Raw genomic sequence first — 21,013 nt, forward strand, 5'->3', positions numbered from 1 at the left:
TTGAACAACTATTTTTTTAACTTGAATAAAGATTATTAATTGGATTACTATTTTTAGCTTAATTTAGACCCGTTCATCTTTTTATATTTCTAATACATTTTATAAATCTTATAAAAATTTGGTAAGTTTATTTTTTTAAAGATAGAAACACACAGAAAATGTTGTAGTTACATTCATGAACATATTTTTAAAATATTTGAAAATTCATGTATATATATGAATATTTATAAGACAACTAATTCCTAATAATTGGTAAATCATAACTTGTTTAGAATTGCGAATACATTTTATAATTTTATCAATGAAAATTAGGTAAAATTTTAATTTTAATTTATAAATTTTCTTAATGATATTAGATGATCACTTTACATTGTTTGAAATTAATTTTCTTTAAATCATTTAATCAAAAAAATAATCATCATAAAATATGTTTTCTTAAAAATTATCTTAACTATTTTATTTTGTAAATTATATATATACACCTATATATTTTGAAAATTATTAGATATTCACTTTTTTATTTATGTTTTTAGGGAAAATATAAATTAAGAAAAAAAAAATTCGTTTTTGTATTAAAAAATCTATATATTTTGTAGATATTTCCTTTTTATTATATATGGGTTGATAAAATAAATAAACTATAATAAAAAGGATAATTAAAGCTTTATTAATAAAAAGGAAACTAAACAATTTTTAGTAATGATAATTTGGTATAGATATGATTAATTCATTAAGGGTATTCGTGTAATCAACCATCGTGGGAATTAACGTGAGCGCGACACATAAGAAACTGACTTCTCAAATAATATTATAGAGATTACCTAAAAAGAGCCAGCAGACACCAAGGAAAACAAAAACACAAAAGTTTCAAAAAAACATATATTCTGAAAAAAAAACAGTAAAGGAAGTAACTATTAATTAAAATATAAATCAAATCAACTACACCAGAAAAAAGCAGATTCAGTTCTTAGTTTATAGGTTTCTACTTCCTCTATATAATGAAAATCGGAAACCAATTCAAGCTACAAGAAGAAGAATGGATTACCTTTTGAGAGGACCCAAGCCTCGACTGCCAAGAATAATGGAATCGAGTTTTAGATTTTCGACGGCATCGCAAAGTTTCTCTCTTGGATCTCCCCAATACACTTTTGCCACCACCTTCACCTTTAAATAAGAAAAAAAACATTTAAAGAAACAAACACAAAAAAACTGAAACGATAACCAAAAAAATAGTAGTTGTAATATTAAAATACCTTCTTTGCCCTAGAGAGAGTATCAAGAACATCAAGAACCTCCGGATCATAAGCAAGTCCATACTGTTTAGAGAAATTAACCTCTCTAAATTCCTCCAGAGGAATCAACGCTGCAGTAATTAGATAATAATTATTTTAAGTGATCACAAGTAAACTAGGATTTTTTTTTTCTAAAAATATGAAAATATAGTAATTATACACATACGTGAACCGGTTTCCTCAAAGAGGATTTTGCGGGTGTGCTCAGCGTTTTGGGGTTGAACATGAATCAAGATGATGGTGTCTCCATCGTCAAGGAGATTCTCCGCCGTCCACCGAAGAGCCGATTTGCTCGTCGGAGAATAGTCCATTCCCACACCCACGGTACGTGCCTTCACCATTTATCTCTCTATCTCTCTTTCTCTTTCTCGATGATATCTAAAGTGAGATATTAAGAAAGCTAGCTAGTTTGATTTATAGTATAACCGGTTTGATGGTTTGGAGAATAATTGGCGCACACAGAATTCTAGATATTTAATGATTGCTTTTTCTTTTGGCTGTTTTCAGATTATGATGGGGGAGATTCTTGAAGCTTCTAGGTGATCTGTATTTGCTTACTTTTCCTAAAACACTACAAATAGTCATTAGGACCCATAATTATTCTTTCTTTCTTTTTCTTTCTTCGTTACAATATTAAGTTGTCATTAAGTTTGTATGTGCACTTTGCACAACACTGAATTTTCACCAACATTTCATTTCATTTATGAAAAGAAATACGAATATACAAGTTGATGACAATTCATTCTTTTTTTTTTGGTTCAAAGATGACAATTCATTCAGATCTATATATATTTTACAGTAATGTGAGCAGATGCATTGCTTTTCTTTTTAACTATATATGTAATATTTTTTTTTTGTCTTTTTTGTCACAGAGCATATATGTAATGTAACTATGTTAATCAAAGTATTAAATTGGCTTCTAGGCCTGGTGGCCAAACAAATGTGTGTGTCACTGAAGACCCATATAGAAGATAAGTATTTTGATATATGGTGTGTTAAAGTGAAGTTATCTTTATATCACTTGCTGTCCAAGAAACTAATATTCTTTATCAACTTTTAGCAAAGACAATTATATTCTTCAACTTTTCTTCCTTTATAAGCTTTTATTTACTCATTATTTATTGTTCGATGGAACTAGATACCAACCTATGAAAGCAACCCTTTTACAAGAAAAAAAACTTTCATGCTCGGGTAAAATAAAATATTTAGAAAGAAGTTATGTAGTTTTTAAAGTTAATCACAATATCTTTTTTTTTTTTGAACAACGGTTAATTTTATAAATGCAAGAAGGATAATAAAGTTGAGCCCAAAGGCTAGCCAACAAAACAAAATGAAGAACGACAATGAACCTTAAGGGTTTGCTTAACTAAAAGGTTAACATCTCTGTTCTGGGAACGAGGGATGAACCGAAAGGAGATAGAAACAAAGTGAGACAAGAAGCTGATGATATCCTGCTGAACACCATAGATCTCTTTAATCTGACTTTTGTTAAAAATAGCTCGAATGAGCGTTTGGCAGTCGTAGTGGATCGTGACTGAAGAGAGCCCTAGCTCTCGGAAATGGGTAGAAGATCGTAGAGCTGACTTTGTGAAGAACCATCGATGCTTGAGATGGCGTATTGTAATGGAGACACAGGGGTGAAGTAATAGCGAGAAGCTCTGGTGAATCCACACTCTTGCACAATAGTAGCCAAGAGGCCTGAGATGCCTAGATTTAGCTAAACAGCCCATTAGATCAACTCTAACACTGATGAGGAGCAAACTGTTCGGTGAGGATGGTGAGGCGGTTGACGTTAATACAACAGCATATGATGAAAGCTCCATTAAATTTCCTTGGTCAGAGAGAGTTGAGTCAAGAACTCTGATTCTAGAGTTAATATTCGTCGTGACAGTTCTTCGAGGCTCGGTATATATGAAATGCAGCAATGGAGAAGATATCACAAGGGACACCCCATTTGGGGGACGGCTAGGTGAACCGCAGGTACACAAACAGAGAAGTACTAGATGAAATTTGAAGTATAGTACCTTCTTGTCCTTGAGAATCATAAGCTGGTCAGACACATCAATAACAGAAACCGATGCCATCCTGCAGGTTTTAAGCTCTGAAACAATGCAGCTAATGGCCTCTGTTGGTGCTGTATAGAGACGGCGGCGTTGGATTGGTGACTACAGAAAGAAAATGTTGACGGTGAGAGAGATGTAGTGGTCGTTTGGAAGTGATGTGGGTGCGCCTGTAACGAAGAGAGTTCTGGGTAATAGTTGAACATCAACAAAGCAAGTCACTCCCCATACTTTGAAAATCAGAAGCCAGTCCTCAAGACTCTGATTTTGTTGCGTACAGGAAAGGAACTACCTTGAAATCGATACTTTCTTCAACCCAATATCTCACTTCTACATCCATACTTTGCACAACTATAGACAAAGCCCTTGTGACTAGGTTTAGAGATGAAGCTTGGTGTTCAAACTGTGTGTTCTTTGTCGAGAGTGTCTGGAGATGAAGATCAAAATCATCAGACCTCACAGATCTGAAGTTCATCCTCGTCACGTTTTGACTCACAGAGCTGGTGCTCGGATTTCCGGCGGAGTAAGAGCAGAGCCAGTGGTGAGAGGGAGTGAAGCTTGAGCAGACTGTTCGTGAAGAGGAGCAGGCGAGAAGTTGTACGGCTGCGACATGGAGGAGAGGATTGTCTGGGGGGTCTGGTGGTTCCGGAGGGATGACGGGAGAGAGAGTTTCAAGCGGAGCGTTCAAACACGACGACGGCGGCCGATCTGGAGGAGGCCTGAGACATGACGGAGAAGTAGTCACCATCATAGCCATGGAGGGGAGCAGAGCTGCTTCAGAGGGAGGAGGGAAGAGCGGCATGGCTGTAGCAGGGGAGATCCATCGGAGGCGGCTGTCTTGGGATGCGGGCTTGAGAGAATTTCTCTCTAGGGCGAACTCCTTAACTTATGCTCTCAGCTCTAATTTTTACTGCTACTTTCACAGTTAATCACAATATCTAAAAGAATGTTTTTTCATTAACGAAATTATTATATTTAGTGATAGCTTCAAAATATTTGTTTTGTTTTGGAACTATATAATCAGAAGTCGTGGGCCAACAGTTAATTAGTTAGAATTTGTTTAACTATTCATTGGGCTTAATTACGACAGAATAGTGTTGGGCTATAGTTATAAACTTATTGTACATTTAGTCATTTACGGTTTAATATAAATATATCCTTAGTTCTTTTGCTTTCCTTTCTTTCGTTTCTCTAAGACCATCAGCAACGCATTTTTTTAAGGGGTGTTTAGAAGAGGGGGTTCACCAAAATGAGAGGATTTTAAAAGGGGATGTTTAGAAAGTCGCAGGAGAAAAAACGATGGCATTCCGTTTTTTATACTTTTTTTAAGACTCCACGATATGTGATGGCTCTCCATTAGTTCTGTTTTTAATTTTTTTAATCAGACAAAACAAAAAGAATTTTAAAAAAGAATTAAGAAACCCAAAATAGGTTTCACCCGTTAATGATGCTCTAATGCTCTAATGTTCTTCACTATCTCAAGACCTAATTATCATTTGTACAAAACATGGAAGTAAATCATAAAAATAAACTTGAAAAATACAACTAAAGATCAAGATTGATATCAACTGTTGTCTGTTGATGTAAGAGCAGAATTGCTAAACAATTTGTAAACGGCCTGTGTACCGTCTTCATCGATCTAAGGAATGGTCTTGCAAGAGGCCGGTCCTATTGTAATTGTCATATATAGTTGTTATTGCTAGTCAAACAAATGTGAACTAGTGATTGTGGTTTTGATTCTTGGATCTTAAGTTAAGCCTTAAAATGTGTTTTAGGGTTCTGTACGTATAAGAGAGAAAGGACTACAAAATCTTAGATAGGAAGATCTTTTGGTTACACTAACCTTGAAAGTGGTCTATAGCGTTTAGTACTAATTGGTAGTTTTGAACTAGATTACATAATTAACATTAGTTAATAATTACGATCATTTCTAAAAATTGAACAACAGACACATATGCAATATGATTCTGTAAACCAAAATGTCACAACAACTATATAGAAAACGAACTGAATCTTACTATTCTATACGGTTTACTTATAACATGTTTTCAACTTTATGTAAGAAATGAGATTATCAATCAATTTATTGCCGCGGATAACAGTGTTAATTAGTTATATAAGCAAAAGGTTAGGCCTAGACGTTCGTCGTGGTTCGTGGATAATGGAAACGTCGCTCATCGAAGTCAAAGGTTTCTCAATAGATCAACCGAAAGTACGGAGGTTCGTGGACCTGGCCGTCCGTCCCACGCGTTGCTTAGTTTCTTTTACATTAGTTAACTTATAATTATTGATTGTTATTAATAAAAAACTTATATCTTAATCATATCGTATGATTATAAAATTTGGAATAACAACTGGAAGTGAGCAATACCATAACATTTGCGACCTTCCTTCCACACTTGCCTCTAATTATTTTCTGTTGACATATTATATTTATTATTATTGTCACCGTCTCTCTTCCGCATTTCGCGCGATGAATAATATAGTAGCTACGTTGACTCAAAGCATTATTTGTTTTTCTAATCTTTTAAAAATGTTGAGCCTTTTGACTATTGCACGTATTACCATTCAAATTATTATCTTTTAAAAAAAATGAATTATTATCTTTTGTGTAGTCTGTCAAATAAAAGAAAACTCTTTGTATAAAGTTACATAACATAAGAAGCAAAACGTTTAAGTTCCAACCCTAGTAAGTATTTAGGGTTTGATATTTCATAAACTTAGATACTTCAATTCTGCTGAGTTGATATACCATCAGAAATTCTAGAGTACTATACAACTGTATAGATAACTTTGTTATGTCTAATTATTTGTTTAAAAAAATCGACTTGATAAGACTTGGTTAGCTTTTTACGCGGAGTAAACATAGGCTTTTTTTGTCACACTTAATTCGTTCATTATATAAAATATGTTTTTTTATGTAATGAAGACGCGGGTTCAATTATCTAAATGTCAAACCTGTCCCATCTTCACCTTATAATTCATACTAATCCTCATACATTTTTAATTTAATAATGTATAAATTATGAAAATCATTCTCCCGTCTTTAGATTTTATATATAAGCTCCCGTACGTTGTCTTCTACGATCCTCACAAAATCAAAAATATTGAATTACGCACATAATCTCTATAGATCTCTTGATCAACAAAACACTCAACTATGGGCAACTACGTTTCATGCGCTCTAAGTAAAACGACTTCGTCTAATTCATCATCATCATCACCGGCGGCCAAAGTGATTCTACCGGACGGTGGAGTGCGTGACATCAACGTTCAGACAAAAGCGGCTGAGCTCATGATGGAGATGCCAAGCCATTTCCTCGTTGACGCCAAGTCCTTAAAAATAGGTCGTAAACTCATCCCTCTCTCCGCAGACGATGACCTCGACGTTGGAGGCTGCCACGTATACATCGCGTTCCCCATGACGCGTGTGGCTTCCGCAGCCAACGCATCCGATATGGCTCGGCTCTTCATGGCCGGCAAGAAACGCTTGAGAAGCTGTGATAATAGGAAAGTGTCTCCAGAGGAGAAGGAGGAAGACGTCAGGTTGATAACGGGGACAAAGCTGAATCTTGAAGATATAGAAGATTTCTCGGCGGTGGAGTTTATGCATCGTATCTCTGTTTCCAAATCTAAGAAGCCAGATTTGGAGACAATTGTCGAAGAAAACGTGTCGTTGTAATACAACCAAACCGATCCATTTTTATTTATTTATTTAATTTACTAGTGCCTCCTTTTTGTGGTATATTAATGTAACAGAGGAGACACTAAGTCGAGATAGTCTTTTTTTTTTTTTTTTTGAAACATAAGTCGAGATAGTATTAGTTTTGTTTTTTCTGGTAAAGTATTAGTTTTGTTTCCCTTATGTAAATGCTTGATTGGGGTTAATTACTGATGTTTCTGGATTGTGGAATCATTGGTAAAGAATACAAAATTATACTTTGACGTAAAACGTAATCTATAAGAATACAATATCTGATTTCAAATGAAACTTAACATTAACCTTTTCTCTTTATCAAAATCGAGAGTATTTTTGTCGATTCAACTTTACAAGTTACAAACTAGCCAATGTAAAGAACTCGTGACCTAATACAAGAATATCAACAAATGATCCAAAATGCTAAAATACAAACTAGCCAATATAAAGAACTCCTGGCCTAATACACTTTAAACTTTTCATAAAAATGTATTTTTATCTTTTATCTCATGTAATTAATGGATTGTTGGGAAAGATAAATGTGCGTTATAGTTTTCTTTTCATATGAACGAAAAAAGCAAATGTTTTTCTTGAACAATGTGTGTGTTCGAGAGTAGTTTTCTCCACGCTTACATTAACTACAAAGTAGCCGTTTTTATAGATATTATAAATCATCTCTTGGGAAAGATAAATGTGCGTTAGTTTTCCTTTCAAATGAATGAAAAAGCAAATGTACGTTCTTCAACAATGTGTGTGTTCGAGAGTAATTTTCTCCACACCTACGTTAACTACAAAGTAACCGTTATATAGATATTAATGTAACAGAAGGAGATATTCGTTTTGTTTCCCTTATGTAAATGCTTTCTTTGGGGCTAGTTAGTAGTTACTGATCTGTGGATTAATGTGTAATCATCGGTAAAGAATACAAAACTATGTTTACTTAAAAAATGTAATCTATATGAATCACATATGATTTCATATGAACACATACAACCCTTGCATTCCTTAACTTTACAAGTTTACAAAGTAGCTAATAACCAATATACTAAAATCTTTTATTTTTTCATCTTCATCAAAAATATTTTCTTTTCAGAGCTTTTCAACAAAATGTTTCTTTGTTCTGGTATGTAGGTAATGGATTATCTGATGAATGTGCATTTATTTTCATTTTTATGTGAACGAAAAAAAGCAAATGTGTTTTATTGAACAATGTGTGTGTTCGAGAGTAATTTTCTCCACGCCTACATTAACTACAAAGTAGTAACCGTTACATGGATATTGATGAATCATCTCTTGGGAAAGCAATGAACTCACTCGTCTCTTGATGAAAAGCTTCCACGAATAATTGGAAGTTGGAGTGACTTAATACTTTCATTAAATGAATTAACTTGGCCTTGAAACCATACTTCGTGAAACCCTAGTTTTGACATCTTTGCTTGTTACTAACGGCTTAAAATGCTTTCCCTATAAATAACACCATTACGAATAGTTTTTCTCCTCATTCACAAAACCTTTAACTTTAAGCTAAAACTTCTATACTCTAAAACAATGGCCGAGTCATATACAATACCAAATGGTGATTTCTCTTCCATGGAAACAATCTCTACTCTGTCTATCACCTCTAGGAATCTTCATCTCCCATTACAGATCGGTGTAGTTGAATACTTACCAGAGCATCAGAAGCTGAAGATCCCAGCTGCACTGGGAATGTCATGGACTCCAACCAACCCGACGCTCTGCCAAACGCACCCCACTCTCTACTCTAGGTTCTGGAAGGTAGCCTCGATGTCCTGCACCGATTTAAAGTCACTCCTGAAGACTATAAACACGACCTCTTTTCTGAAGATTCGTGAAGTAGTCGACGGTCTCGAGATGATCATGGCGCCTTCTTCCGAGAGACCTACCACGCTATGGGAGACGATAGAAGAAGTTTCAGATGAAACGTTTGGTTTCCTAAGCAGGGTCTTACAGTTTAACTGTGACATTCGAGACTTCGGTTATCTCCTCACTGAGAATGCAACTGTTACTGATTCTGCATGGTGCAGTAACGTTGAGAACGTTACTTCATCTCGTTTACACAACAAGCTGAAGCCATATACTCTCCATATGATTGCGGCTCTTAACCTTGGCTCTGTTGGAGATTATCCTCTTGGAGCTTGGGTTCGTGCTTATGGGTTAGGCGTTGGGATCTATCCTGCTCGAGGAAGCACTTTCAAGACAGAAGCAGTTTCTACTACTAAGCTGCCTTCTATGGAGGACGAAGCTGATGTTCTAGCGTTTCAACAGAGCTACGAGGAGGTTCTTGAGAATTTATGTCTCAATATCTTGGCTGTCTTTGGGTTACTGCACTTGAGCAAGGACAAGACTTACGTTAGAGGGGACGAGTACATGAGTCGCATTTGTAACTCTTACTTGGAGACACTCAAGACTCCTGATACTTCTAACGTGTTGATGACAAACCACAAGGAGTGTCTTCTACGTGTTTCTCCTCATCCTTTTGGTATTGCACAAACGTATTGGCTTGCAAAGGTTATGTGCAAGCATCAGCTTATAATGCCTTCCCTAGCTCGTCGTTACAACCTCCCAACTCCACCACCGGTTCAGAGGATAATTGTGATACTTGAAGCTGCTAGAGAGTGGGAGAATCTACCAGCAGCGAGAGATGTGTTGGAAATGTTTAGCTATAATCTTTCTCGTTTGAAGACACAAGAGGTTGCCATTAAGGAAGCTCCTCCGAGGTACTCAGATTTTTGTCGGTTTCACGGTTGTGGAGAGAAGAAGATTGAGATGTCAAGTAAGGTTTTGGCTGATGTGATGGCTTTGATGCCGGCTACTTACGGTTTTGCAATGGTTGCACATGTTAGTAAGGACGGGAAGAAGAAGGAAGGTATAGCTCTTGCTCGCTGTCTGAAGAGTGTGGAACGTGATATGAAATTTGTCGGTGATTTCTGGAAGAAGATGTGGAGAGACAAGTTGCAATAGATGCTAATATTAGCTTCTGAGAGATTTAAGTATTGAGAAGTAATGTTTGAATTATTCAGATCTTGAGATCCAATCAAAAGCTTTGTTGCACCGAGACAGAAACAAGAACTGGAATAAGGCAAAACTAAAAATTTATAGACGTAAAACAATATAATAAAACATCTATAAATTAAAACCATATGACCATAACTTTCAACATAAAACATTACAATGCAAACACTAAACCATGAACGGCCATTTTTTACAACTAATGTGTTCTGTCCTTAGCTTCGGACTAATATATTTTAGTGGTACGCACGTCCTAGGAACTCTTTTGTTGTTTTGTTCTCTTGCACGTATGTTTTTTTATACTGACTAATAATAACAAAGATCAATGTATTGTTGTTAGAATCAAGATTCGTAGAAAAAAAGATGGCTAGATCGCTCAAGAAATCAGTTAAGTTGAGTTTAAGACATGTACGGATCCGTTCTTCAACATCTAGTTTCAAACCGAGTTCTCGTTCCATAGAGAGGGACCAAAGAATCGAGTTTCTTGGAAGAGGAGAAAATGGCGTTAGAGAAGAGGAAAACGATGGTGACAATAGTAGCGAGTATGAAGAATTCGAAGAGGAGGATGTGGTAGAAGGAGAAGGAGAAATAGAAGAAGAGGAGGAAAAAGACAATGGAAAAAGCGTTGTAAGCGGTGGCAACAAAACTGAATGCAAAGAAGAGATAGAAGAAGTGGAAACGGTGGAAGCGGCGGCAGAGGAGGAGATCACCGAGGCAGGGAATAGAGTGATGGTGGTGGTGGATAAAGTAGTTGCTTCAACTGGTGCTCTTGAATGGGCTTTGAAGCACACATTACAATCACATGACTATCTTTTCCTCTTATATTTCTCCAAACCTTTTAGAAAAGGTAACATATCTTTTCATTTTTAAATTCTTTTTTTTCGAAAGAACGCACTTTTAAATTCATCATGAAAACATTTGTATCTTTTCATTTTTCCTATCGGCTGATCCAACCAGCTTTGGTAAAATGTTTAAATATTATTTGGCTTTCTAAAGATCTTGAACTTGGTGTCATAAAGGCAAGAAGAAGAACCGGAAACGTGAAGTTAAGACCGATGAACTCGTCCACACTCTAAAGAAACTCTGCCAAACAAAGCGACCTGGGGTGAGTCCATATTCTAACAAAAGCGTTTGCAGCATTTCAAAAACGCTAAAATGTGATCATTGTGTATATATAATTAACAGATAGAGGTAGAGATAAGAAGACTAGAAGGAAAAGAGAAAGAGAAAGGAGAGAAGATAGTGGAGGAAGCTAAAGAACAACAAGTGACCCTCTTAGTAGTCGGAGAAGAAAAGAAACCGCCGGTTTGGAGAGTAGTGAAGCGATGGGGATGGAAGAAACGGCGTGGCCGAGCCGGAGTTCTCAAGTATTGCCTTGAGAAGGCTTCATGTATGACCATTGCGGTTAAACCAAAGAACCGGAAGCTTGGTGGTTACTTGATCACTACCAAACGTCACAAGAACTTTTGGCTCTTGGCTTGAATCAAATTAAGCCTACTCTAGGCTGTTTTTGCCTCTCTTTGTATCTTGTTATGTTTTTTCCGATTATAGAGAAGATTGATTTCAGTTTTGTTTTGTTCTTGTTTGATTAACAGAGTTTTTCTTGAACCAAGTAGCTAGACCAATTTTTGTAATAATTACAGATATTATGATGATATTCAACTGATGATATTAGACAATATTAGTGAACTATAAAGCAAGAATCAAATCTATAGTCACAAGGATTATTTTAAGAAATTATGAATCTTTTTCTTTTAAATCATTTGCAATCTATTTGAATACTCGCAAACATTTTTTTTGGTCAAGAATATTCACAGACTTTAAATCATGTAGTTAAAGTAAATTCATAGAATAGCTATTTGGTAGAACAAATTACTAGATACGACTACATTAAGAATACAAATTAATAACATAGATAAAATAATTAAACAAAATACTAATCTTTTTTTGAATCATAAACTTTTCATTAACTCGACTTAGATGGAAGCAATAAAGTCTTCCTCAACAACTAAACATGCTTTGCTAAAATATCAGCAGCTGTATTAAACAAAATACTAATCATCTCAACAATCTTATGTCTAATAGAGTTTCTATTCCAACTCGATTCCACAAGAATGAGAAACTTAAGAGTCCAGACTCTTCTTAAGTAAATTCAAGACTTCTTTGTAAGCCAATTTCTTGGCCATTTTCTTATCAGATGCCTTTGATGTGTGAGCAAAACTCATTTCCTTGGCTTTCACCTCAACCTTGAAGTAAGCTTCACCCTTCTCGTAACCTTTAGCTTTACTCAACTCGAACTGAGCTTTCTGGCAATACTCTGTCAACTCTCTCACAGGATGCAACTTGACAGTCTTTGGAGTTATCATACAGCCCAGAAGAGGTTTTACACTCGCAAACACTACTTCCTTGTTGTAACCCGAGTCAACATGTATCGCACCAGCTAAAGATTCTATCACATCCCCAAGAACCTGACGATGGCAAAGCCACCATGACATTTAAGGACCTGTGTTCAGACTAGGGAAATTAAAAAAAAAGAAGTGTGTTTACCTTTGGGAAAGCTATTTCGGATTCCCATCCAAAACTGGACTGCACAGACGACAAATGTTCAAACTCACCGACTGTTCTGGAGATGTGCTTGTGGAGATCATGAGAGGCATGGAGAACGTGTTTGTGCAGGTTTGATTTCACCGCTACTTGAGCATAACATTCATTGTTCACAGAAGCAGAGCGCATGTCGGTTAGTAGTCCAGGAGAAAGATTAGGATATTCGCCGTACAAGTGCTTCGTTATAAGATAATCCAACACAGAGTCGCCGAGAAACTCCAACCGCTGCAAGCAGAGTCAAATTAGTAAACTAACTGAAACACCAACAGAATCAAAAGTATATGATTTGGCTTTCATGGAGAAACGACAGAACCTGATAGCATCTTGGAATTTCAGGAATCATGTACGAGCCATGAGTCAATGCCTCGACTAGAAGAGACTTATCCTTGAATTTATAGTTCAAAAGAGACTCCATGTAGCTTACATTCACAAGCTTCTCAGCTTGTATTGATGGCTCTCTGTGGATCACCGTAGTTGTGAAATCGACTTTTATACCGACCCAGTTCATGAACGCTAACGCTGCTAGTTCACCTCCTTCGCTAAGATACGCACCAATAAGTGATTCTACGACATCAGCCACAGTCTTGCGTTTCAAATTCCTCCTCTTAGCAATGTACATGTTTCCAGATTCGGATAGATAATCATTAACAAGAGCATAAGCTGCAGATGATTGACCAGGAACCATCCACCCTTTAGGTTCAAAACACTCATTTCGAATAAATCCCTGTAATCAAAAGAATATAGAGTTTGATAAACATTTCTCTAGAACCAGAAGTGATGGAGCCGTTTTAGACTACTACTAAAGAATGTTCTACCTGAAGTTTCTGGTTACATCCAAATTTGCAGAGCGTGACATTCGAAATCATTCCATCTTTTATCGTGCTGAGAAGACCCTCGTGATGACTATGATAACTTTGGAATAGATGCTGACAAACAGCATATTTCAGAAAAGAATCACCAAGTGTTTCTAGTGATTCCAAGTGGAACTGATCTTGGCACTTCTTCGTTGTGATAGCTTCCAGAACCTGTAGTCATCAAGTGAGTAAAAAAAAAAATCAAAATGAAAGTGCCCGATTGATTTGTATCAAATTTCAAAAAGAAAAAATGTCTGAAAGTTGTACCTTGATGGTTGGAATATAGACTTTTGGGATGTTCTTTTTAAGGTTGAATGCTATAAGCAAAGATTCAATCCGTTGCATAACAGATGGCATGAATTTATAGGAATAGATCATATCCACTGATATTGGAGACAATATGACATGACATAGCTCAGGAGGTAGTTCAACGAACTCTCTGTCATGCTCTGCAGCAAAATGAAAATTAAAATTTAAGGAATTAAGGAATCCAAGAAGAACTCATAATGAGGTTAAAGATTAAAGAACCTTTCTCCTTTTTCTTCCTGGTCATGTGAAGGTGATTATGCAGCGTGAAAATGTGTCTCCCGTTCAAAAAAGGTTCATCCACAAAATTTAAACGAATCTCATGCCTGCAACAAAATTACACACCTTATCTTCGGAAAGATGGATATATCAACTCAATCCTTATAATCGTCTAAATTTTCTATGTAAAATATATGTACCTTTTCTCATAGTACTCCATGTAGGACTCATCGCCAGACTTTCTCCTCGTCAATATCGAATTTGCGTTTAAATTGCTGAGAATACCTCTGGTGCAGTAGACGTATCCATTATGTGGTGTGTAAACCAAAGCATTCTGTAAGACACAGGTGCAAAACAACCCCTCTTTTGTGTGTAGAATGCAAGAAGCATCCTTGGCAGAACAATCCGCATGCCTTTCCCAAGGTTTATGACTCGTTAAGTTCACGGATCTTATCACCTCCCAATCAATGAGAGATGCTTTTTGCTCATGAGTGGATGGAACTAGTAGATAATCAAGTGCTACACCGTCTCTGAGATGCAACCCATCCAACGCCGCCATCAAATTTTCCACACTATGATCCAAAAGAACTCTGAAAAGAGTTATCTGAAACCTTCTACACAAGAGGACCTGAACACAAGAAAAACAGAGAGTCTGATCGAATCGGATTTTAACTGAGATACAAATTAGATGTACCTGATATAGAAAAATGAGCAAAAATACCTCATCTTGTGTAAGGTCAAACGATCCCACATAACTCAGTCTCACAGCTATTGAGCCAAGATGATCTTCTAAGCGGAAGCATGTGTTCCCAATGTCAGCTTCGAGCTCAACCCTCGTGCCCAGTAAAATATCGTTAAAATGAAGACTTCTTGGAAATTCTGACTTCATCCTTATTGAGTAGAAGTGGTATGTTGTCTGCGGCAGTGCTGAAAACTGGGAGACTAGCTCTGGAGGAAAGTAACTTGGCTGTTCAGGGTCGTAATGGATTTTCCCTGCAAACTCAAACGTCGTAGATGAATGGTTTATCCTACAGCATAAATTTCAAAGAATGAAGAAGCAGAAAGTTACCTAGTTTTTGTTGGACAGTTTCCTTCAAAACCATGTCAGGGACAAGATGATTAGTGAGAGCACCAGCTTGGTGCAGCTGAATGCAAGCTTCAAGACATGCAGATTGTTTTAACACACTTTTATTTGCTTGGACTCTAACTTCTTTGACTTGACAGCTCTTGGGAAGGTAAAGGGTGCAAATCCCCCGATCCTCGTCTATATCAAATCTAGGAGCTGGTTTGAAGTATCTTTTCCAGCAAACAAACACAAAAAAAAACAGAAATCAGAGAGAATATAAAGAAGAAAAGTTCGAATAAACAAAAAACTAACTGATAAAGCTGCTTATGTATTAGACTAACTCATCTGAAGGAAGCCTTGAGCAGTAGAAATATATTAAGCTGACGCTTGATCTAAGAGTAACAATTGCTCCTGTGCTGTTGACGCGGAAGAAATCCTCGGATGAATCATTTGGAAGAGGTTGACAGGGAACATGAGAATGACTCAAAGAATCTTCACGCATTCTTTTCCCACCAGAAATATATTTCATCAACCGAGATTGTGTGGGCATATCTCCGCTGCAAGTGGCAACATAATGAAAAAGAAATTAGATCTTGTTTAAGCATGGAGCTAATGTTTTTACAATCAAATCGCAAGATATATGGAGACGAAGACAAATAAGTAACAGACCTTTTCACCATCATCAGATAATCTGAGTTAGGCATTCTAGCACGCCCTTGAGATTGTATGAAACTGCAAATGTTGGATGCAGGGTCAAATCCGACAACCAGATTGCAACTTTGAACATCTAGACCTTCCTCTAGAATAGATGTTGAGACGATGATGTTCACCTAAGAACAAAAAGAGATTACTCAGAATTTTAAAAAATTGCTAGAAGCAGACGCCTCCAACAATTCAGGGGGAATTTGACCATACCAAGCCTTTTCGGAAGTCCTCCACAGTTTCAAACTGCTTCTTCCGGGATTGACTTTGCAGGCCAGAGTTATTTCCTGCAACGTACTCAGTTTTCCAGCTATTATAGGTTGGAAGAATTTCATTCAAAAAGGATTCCAAAACCATAGCTGCTATCACCCTTTGCACAAATATGATGCACCGTATTTTCTCCAAGGAGCTGTATTAATTAAATTCAGAGGATCAGATTTGAAACAATGTGTCTAGATCTATCAGTGTAATAAGCAGAAAAGAAAGTGTGCCCATACCTATAATCAAGAAGAGATTCAACAAGGCAGACTATTTTCGACGTTATGAGACCTGCCTCCACATTTCTTTTTATGTTAGCAACACTCCAGGTAGGACCTATATGTGCAGAATGAACCAAAATAAGATCCGAGGTAAAGAAACAAATGAATGAATCTGCAGTTATATATAAATTATCTTAGGATAAATGTACCATCAGGTATGTAAGCTAAAATGGTCTGTGAAGCAGTACTACAGAATTTTTTTATAGAGGTTTCGCTAAACTTCTCTAGTTGACCCCACAAGACAAAGTCGTTCTGACTGGTTGAGAATAACTGAGCAGCCTGTTGTGGAGAAAAAAAACAATTGTTTTATTTTCCTCTGTAACCTAAAACCTTGGAACAGCACTTAAAACAAAAAAAAGTACCTTCTGCGCCATAAAAATTCCAAGTTCATCCAAACAATAAGTTATAGATGAACATATCTTTGACAGTCTCTTCTTTATAGAATTAACAGTGGATGACTTGAGATCCAGTGTTTCAAGGGCTAAGAGATGCTGTATTGTAATTATAACATTGTCATCATTAATGTAAAAGATATAAACCAATCTCGTTGAAATTCAAGCCTTAGAATATATACCTCTGTGGCTAGCTTTTCAAGTTCCGCTACCAAGCCTGCGCGTTTAGAGCTTGGTATTCCCATGTGCTGGTAGTACTTGAAACTCGGAGTAGAAAAGGGGACAAAACGAGCCAGCACCGACTCACTTTCACATGTGTACACCTTAACAAAAACAGCACAAGAAAGATATCATTATCTCTAACCAAAAAAGTTCACACTACAAAGAGGAAAGAGAATACCAAAAAAACTCAAGATGAGAAAAGAGCAACCTTTGAATTCATTAGAGTTTCGAGTTCACTGATCTTTTTCCAGTAGCTATCCAAGTTTTCACCTGAGGTGAGAGAAGTAAGAAGGAATAAAAACAAACCCAATCAGGATAGAATGAGAAATGCGTTAAATCTTTATACCCTTTGTTTTCACAGGGGATGCAGTCATCCCAAATATTCGAGGAACGAATGAAGTTGCAGAATTTAACTCCTTATGATAGAACTCCTGCCACGAAAAAGGTTTATATTGTCAAAAGTGCAAAAGATAGCTTATAATATGATATTTCATTCAGGTCAGTAATCAGTATATATTACGCTCACCTTCAAGATACAAGCGTACGCGTGATTACCCCGAGCATGATGACATTCATCAAATATTAGAACCTTGATCATGTTCAACGTCAGAAAACTATGTCTTAATGCATTGAGCAAAATGGCAGGTGTCATCACAAGAACCTGCATTTGTGAGAGAGCAAAGAAAAAAAGAGTAAACAACTAAAAATCTCCAATCAGTCGGCATATGAAAGACTGAGATGCAGGTTAGCAAGAGTGTCTGAACCGCAGAGACATGAAATGGCGAGTAGTGAATCTACTAAACACTCCAATCACTTGAGCAGAAAAAAAAACAGAAAGTACATATGTAATCAGTCAAAAAAAAAAAAGGAAAGGAAACCTCATATTTATCGACTTCTTGTTTCCATGTAGAAGCATCCCAATAGTCAACCCCCATGGATCCCCAATACATGCCCACTTTCAGATCCGTATGCCTCTTCAGCGCTTCAGCTTGCTGCGTTAAACACACAACAAAAGGACGAAGTAAGAAACATCAATCAGTACACCACTACAGAAGAAAGTAATACTAATGTCTCTAAACTTGATCCACTTTCTACAATGAGAGACCAATTCTACACAACATTGATTAAAACAAGGACAAGTCACATTGTACATAAACTAAACAACAACAAAAAAAAAAAAAGAAAGGATCATACTTGAGTGACAAGAACAACTTGAGGAACCAAGAAGACGGTGAAGCAAGGAGAAGGCTTGCGGAAAAGGTAAGCATAGCTACGGAGAAGCATAATAGCAATAAGAGTCTTGCCAGAACCAGTCTCCAAGTAAACAATCGTGTTCTGCTTCATTGCTTTCTCAAGCGCCTCCACTTGATAACTGCATTTTTCAAAATCAAACAAAACGTAAGAAAATAAACAAAGCTAAATAAAAATTACAAAAGGATCATCATCACTACCTTCTCGCGAATGGTAGAGGAGAAGAAGCAGAGACTTGATCGGCGATATCAGTCTCCATATCATCAGTACACATCATCATCATCATCTAAAAACAATAATGATACTAGAAGCTTACAAGAGAAGATAAACCAATTTATATATAAAGACAAAAGAGTAAAAAGTAAAAAATAGTACTGCACATACACATACTTAACAGCGAAGCAAATCATCAACTATTGGTTACTTTCCAGTAAAAATCCACACAAAAAAAGACAAAAGATACAAATCTAGCAAACGTTCTGCAGTTTTTTTTTTCTAGCAAACGTTCTGCCGTTTTCCCCCAAATGATGAGATCGAAAGTGACGCACCAGCGAGAATGAAGGATAGAGAGAGACGAAACTTCGGAAAGGGTTTTTTACGATGATCGAACGAACGATCAAGCTATATAGACTCTGCGTATTTTATTAATTAAAATTAGAAATAAATATTCAGCCGTTCTCGAGAAAAAACAAAAAAAAAAGACTTTGAAAATTGTTTGAAGAAGAGTGACTGTTTTTGGACTTCTCTCTCGGTAACGAGGAAGATGATATATCGGGAAATTACTGATTCATCTGTTGTTGACAGTGAAAAATATCCTTGCCCTGGTTATGACGCCATTATAATGGGGCTATAGTGTTATATACCTTCGAGCTTTTAAGAAAGCCCAACCTAAAGGCCCATCCTTTATTTCATACATCTTAAAAACGTATTACTAAATTTTGAGTGTAAATACATCAGTTTTGTAATTAAATATTCTTTTGTTGAGACGTTTATTTTGTGATTTAATATTTTTTATAACATTTAATTAATACAAACTGAATAAACATTAATTAGTTTTAAAAATTACCAATGTATCATTATTTAACTAATAACTAATAAAAATGTAAAAAAGTATTTTTGAATCGAATATTTTTTTTTGAATGTAAATAACTATCATTATTTAGGCTATTGTGCCACAGAGTAAAAAAAAAAATCGAATGTTTTTTTTATAAAACAAATTGATATTTTGGAAAGGGAGGGAGTAATTGTTTAAAGCAGTTATTATAGCTAATGTTAGAGACAATTCCAAATATTTATATGGATACTTGAACATAACCTGCAATTTGGATGCTAAACAAAACAATTAGTTTTTTTGTAAAAAGGCTTTCAAATTTAAAACAAAAGAACATACATTGTATGGTTTAACAACCATATAGTTTGGGAAAGTACGATGAGACAAGCCTCATAAACAACAAAGCATTAGCTTACAAAGAGAAAGCTTATGATACTAAGCTTAGTGAAACAAGAGAAGGATGAAATTACTAAGAAGATGGAAGGTGGTATCCGCGGCCTCGACGACCTCGTTTACCTCTTCCTCTCACAGTTTTCCAATCCATATCTTGAAATTTTTGAAGTGGTTTTATCAGCCTTCCACCTCGTGACATGGTGAGGTTTGCCGTAGCATCACTCATAAACCCATCTCCATCATCTTGCTCATTATGATCAATTTGATTGACAAGGGTGCTGCCATGTTGTGGAGAGACCAATAAATTGTCCGTTGAAGCCAAGTTGCTTTCGAAGACAATAACAGGTGATGGAATTTCTTCCATAATAGTAGTTTGAGTTGGAGCAGACTGTGTGCCGGCTAATGGTGATAAAATGAAGTGAGAGTTGGAGCCATTGGCTATATGTACCTTAGAGTGAGTGAGGTCGTTTGCTGGAGTAGAGAAATCATGTGGCTCTACATTCACTTGTGATTGTAGATCAGTATCTCTTCCTATTGTAGGTTCCAAAGTCTGTACAGAAAGTTCAACTTGTGCTTCTTCCGCTGAGACCTGATCCATCTCTGAATTTTTAACCTGCAACTCCAATTGATCTGAAGGAACAGTAGACTGATCTCGTAACTTTTCCATTTCACCTTGTGGATCTTCAACAGACATGTCCTCATGTCTTGAACTTGTTTCCACAATAGAGGGAGGAGCTGGAAGTAAGCATCTTTTTTCTTTGTGTCCTAAGTGTCCACATCTGCCACAAACACTCGGAATCCAGGTGTACTCAACATCTACCAAAAAAATATTACCTTGTTTGTCGTCTAAGGCTATTTGCTTTGGAAAAGGTTTGTCAAGTTCTACTTCGACCAGCAACTTTGCTTCACCCAAACAAGTCGGATCAAGTCGAGGTTTATGCGTTTGCATAGGCTCCCCAAGACCAGATGCTACATGGCTGAGACCTAATCTGGAGTAGCAACTATCCGGAACATTTTTAAGGATTACCCACACTGGGATTGTGGATACTTCAGGGGTTTTGAAAGAGTCAACTGGTTTCCAAGGCGAAACAAATACCAAACAATCATCAACATGCCATACAGCTCTTTGAAGTACCCAATGTCGAGTAGCATCATGAGGTATGTGAAACATGTAAGAAGATTCACTTAGCTTACGGCAACCTATTCTACAACTTCTTCCCCATAACTTATTCACTACCGCATGGATTAAGCCTCCAGGAGGAAGGGAACAGCGATGAAAGTGACCAATGATGTATTCTTTTTTATTTTCTGGTCCTAAGCGAAGTACCTGAGAAG

At 36.4% G+C, this 21,013-nt stretch overlaps 4 protein-coding genes across 7 annotated transcripts; 2 read left to right on the plus strand and 2 right to left on the minus strand.

The window, feature by feature from the left end:
• Positions 1–564: 564 nt before the first annotated feature.
• LOC130502718 (universal stress protein PHOS32-like) lies at positions 565–1,695 on the minus strand. The gene is made up of 3 exons (XM_056997515.1): positions 1,459–1,695; positions 1,254–1,363; positions 565–1,164 (listed from the first exon to the last, which is right to left on the minus strand). The coding sequence occupies exons 1-3, from the start codon at positions 1,631–1,633 to the stop codon at positions 1,042–1,044; spliced, it is 408 nt and encodes a 135-aa protein (XP_056853495.1). The 5' UTR covers positions 1,634–1,695; the 3' UTR covers positions 565–1,041.
• Positions 1,696–6,374: 4,679 nt separating this feature from the next.
• On the plus strand, positions 6,375–7,357 carry LOC130502715 (uncharacterized). Its single transcript, XM_056997505.1, has one exon. It carries the CDS (start codon positions 6,513–6,515, stop codon positions 7,032–7,034), a length of 522 nt encoding a protein of 173 aa, XP_056853485.1. The 5' UTR covers positions 6,375–6,512; the 3' UTR covers positions 7,035–7,357.
• A 3,085-nt stretch (positions 7,358–10,442) lies between these two features.
• LOC130502716 (uncharacterized) lies at positions 10,443–11,739 on the plus strand. Its single transcript, XM_056997506.1, has 3 exons — positions 10,443–10,926; positions 11,099–11,184; positions 11,265–11,739. The coding sequence occupies exons 1-3, from the start codon at positions 10,443–10,445 to the stop codon at positions 11,559–11,561; spliced, it is 867 nt and encodes a 288-aa protein (XP_056853486.1). The 3' UTR covers positions 11,562–11,739.
• A 235-nt stretch (positions 11,740–11,974) lies between these two features.
• Positions 11,975–19,022, minus strand: LOC130494388 (endoribonuclease Dicer homolog 2-like). 4 transcript variants are annotated; one of them, XM_056997507.1, is made up of 23 exons: positions 18,783–19,022; positions 18,435–18,520; positions 18,178–18,355; positions 17,862–17,975; positions 17,510–17,644; positions 17,330–17,414; positions 17,192–17,253; positions 16,944–17,084; positions 16,732–16,860; positions 16,519–16,648; positions 16,328–16,424; positions 16,044–16,239; positions 15,798–15,958; positions 15,470–15,685; positions 15,132–15,358; positions 14,784–15,055; positions 14,263–14,690; positions 14,066–14,169; positions 13,805–13,986; positions 13,499–13,708; positions 12,997–13,407; positions 12,627–12,908; positions 11,975–12,547 (listed from the first exon to the last, which is right to left on the minus strand). In XM_056997507.1, exons 2-23 carry the CDS (start codon positions 18,518–18,520, stop codon positions 12,203–12,205), a joined length of 4,191 nt encoding a protein of 1,396 aa, XP_056853487.1. In that variant the 5' UTR covers positions 18,783–19,022; the 3' UTR covers positions 11,975–12,202. The 4 variants fall into 4 exon arrangements, with proteins under 4 accessions (XP_056853487.1, XP_056853488.1, XP_056853489.1 ...); XM_056997508.1 differs by having other exon boundaries at positions 18,619–19,022; XM_056997509.1 differs by having other exon boundaries at positions 12,442–12,582; positions 12,695–12,908; positions 18,783–19,020.
• Between the last annotated feature and the right edge of the window lie 1,991 nt (positions 19,023–21,013).

The sequence above is a fragment of the Raphanus sativus genome, unplaced genomic scaffold (genome assembly GCF_000801105.2).
Source record: "Raphanus sativus cultivar WK10039 unplaced genomic scaffold, ASM80110v3 Scaffold0677, whole genome shotgun sequence".
Taxonomy (NCBI): domain Eukaryota; kingdom Viridiplantae; phylum Streptophyta; class Magnoliopsida; order Brassicales; family Brassicaceae; genus Raphanus; species Raphanus sativus.

What these genes read in the sequence shown, in the direction of transcription:
- LOC130502718 (XM_056997515.1), bottom strand. Translation starts at nt 1,633, where the DNA reads ATGGTGAAGGCACGTACCGTGGGTGTGGGAATGGACTATTCTCCGACG. An exon ending in CTTTGAGGAAACCGGTTCAC is followed by an intron (nt 1,364 to 1,458) that starts GTATGTGTATAA and finishes TAATTACTGCAG; the next exon opens with CGTTGATTCCTCTGGAGGAA. An exon ending in CTCTCTCTAGGGCAAAGAAG is followed by an intron (nt 1,165 to 1,253) that starts GTATTTTAATAT and finishes TCTTATTTAAAG; the next exon opens with GTGAAGGTGGTGGCAAAAGT.
- LOC130502715 (XM_056997505.1), top strand. Translation starts at nt 6,513, where the DNA reads ATGGGCAACTACGTTTCATGCGCTCTAAGTAAAACGACTTCGTCTAAT.
- LOC130502716 (XM_056997506.1), top strand. Translation starts at nt 10,443, where the DNA reads ATGGCTAGATCGCTCAAGAAATCAGTTAAGTTGAGTTTAAGACATGTA. An exon ending in CTCCAAACCTTTTAGAAAAG is followed by an intron (nt 10,927 to 11,098) that starts GTAACATATCTT and finishes GGTGTCATAAAG; the next exon opens with GCAAGAAGAAGAACCGGAAA. An exon ending in GCCAAACAAAGCGACCTGGG is followed by an intron (nt 11,185 to 11,264) that starts GTGAGTCCATAT and finishes TATAATTAACAG; the next exon opens with ATAGAGGTAGAGATAAGAAG.
- LOC130494388 (XM_056997507.1), bottom strand. Translation starts at nt 18,520, where the DNA reads ATGATGATGATGATGTGTACTGATGATATGGAGACTGATATCGCCGAT. An exon ending in CCTCTACCATTCGCGAGAAG is followed by an intron (nt 18,356 to 18,434) that starts GTAGTGATGATG and finishes TGAAAAATGCAG; the next exon opens with TTATCAAGTGGAGGCGCTTG. An exon ending in GAATCTCTTCTTGATTATAG is followed by an intron (nt 16,240 to 16,327) that starts GTATGGGCACAC and finishes TAATTAATACAG; the next exon opens with CTCCTTGGAGAAAATACGGT.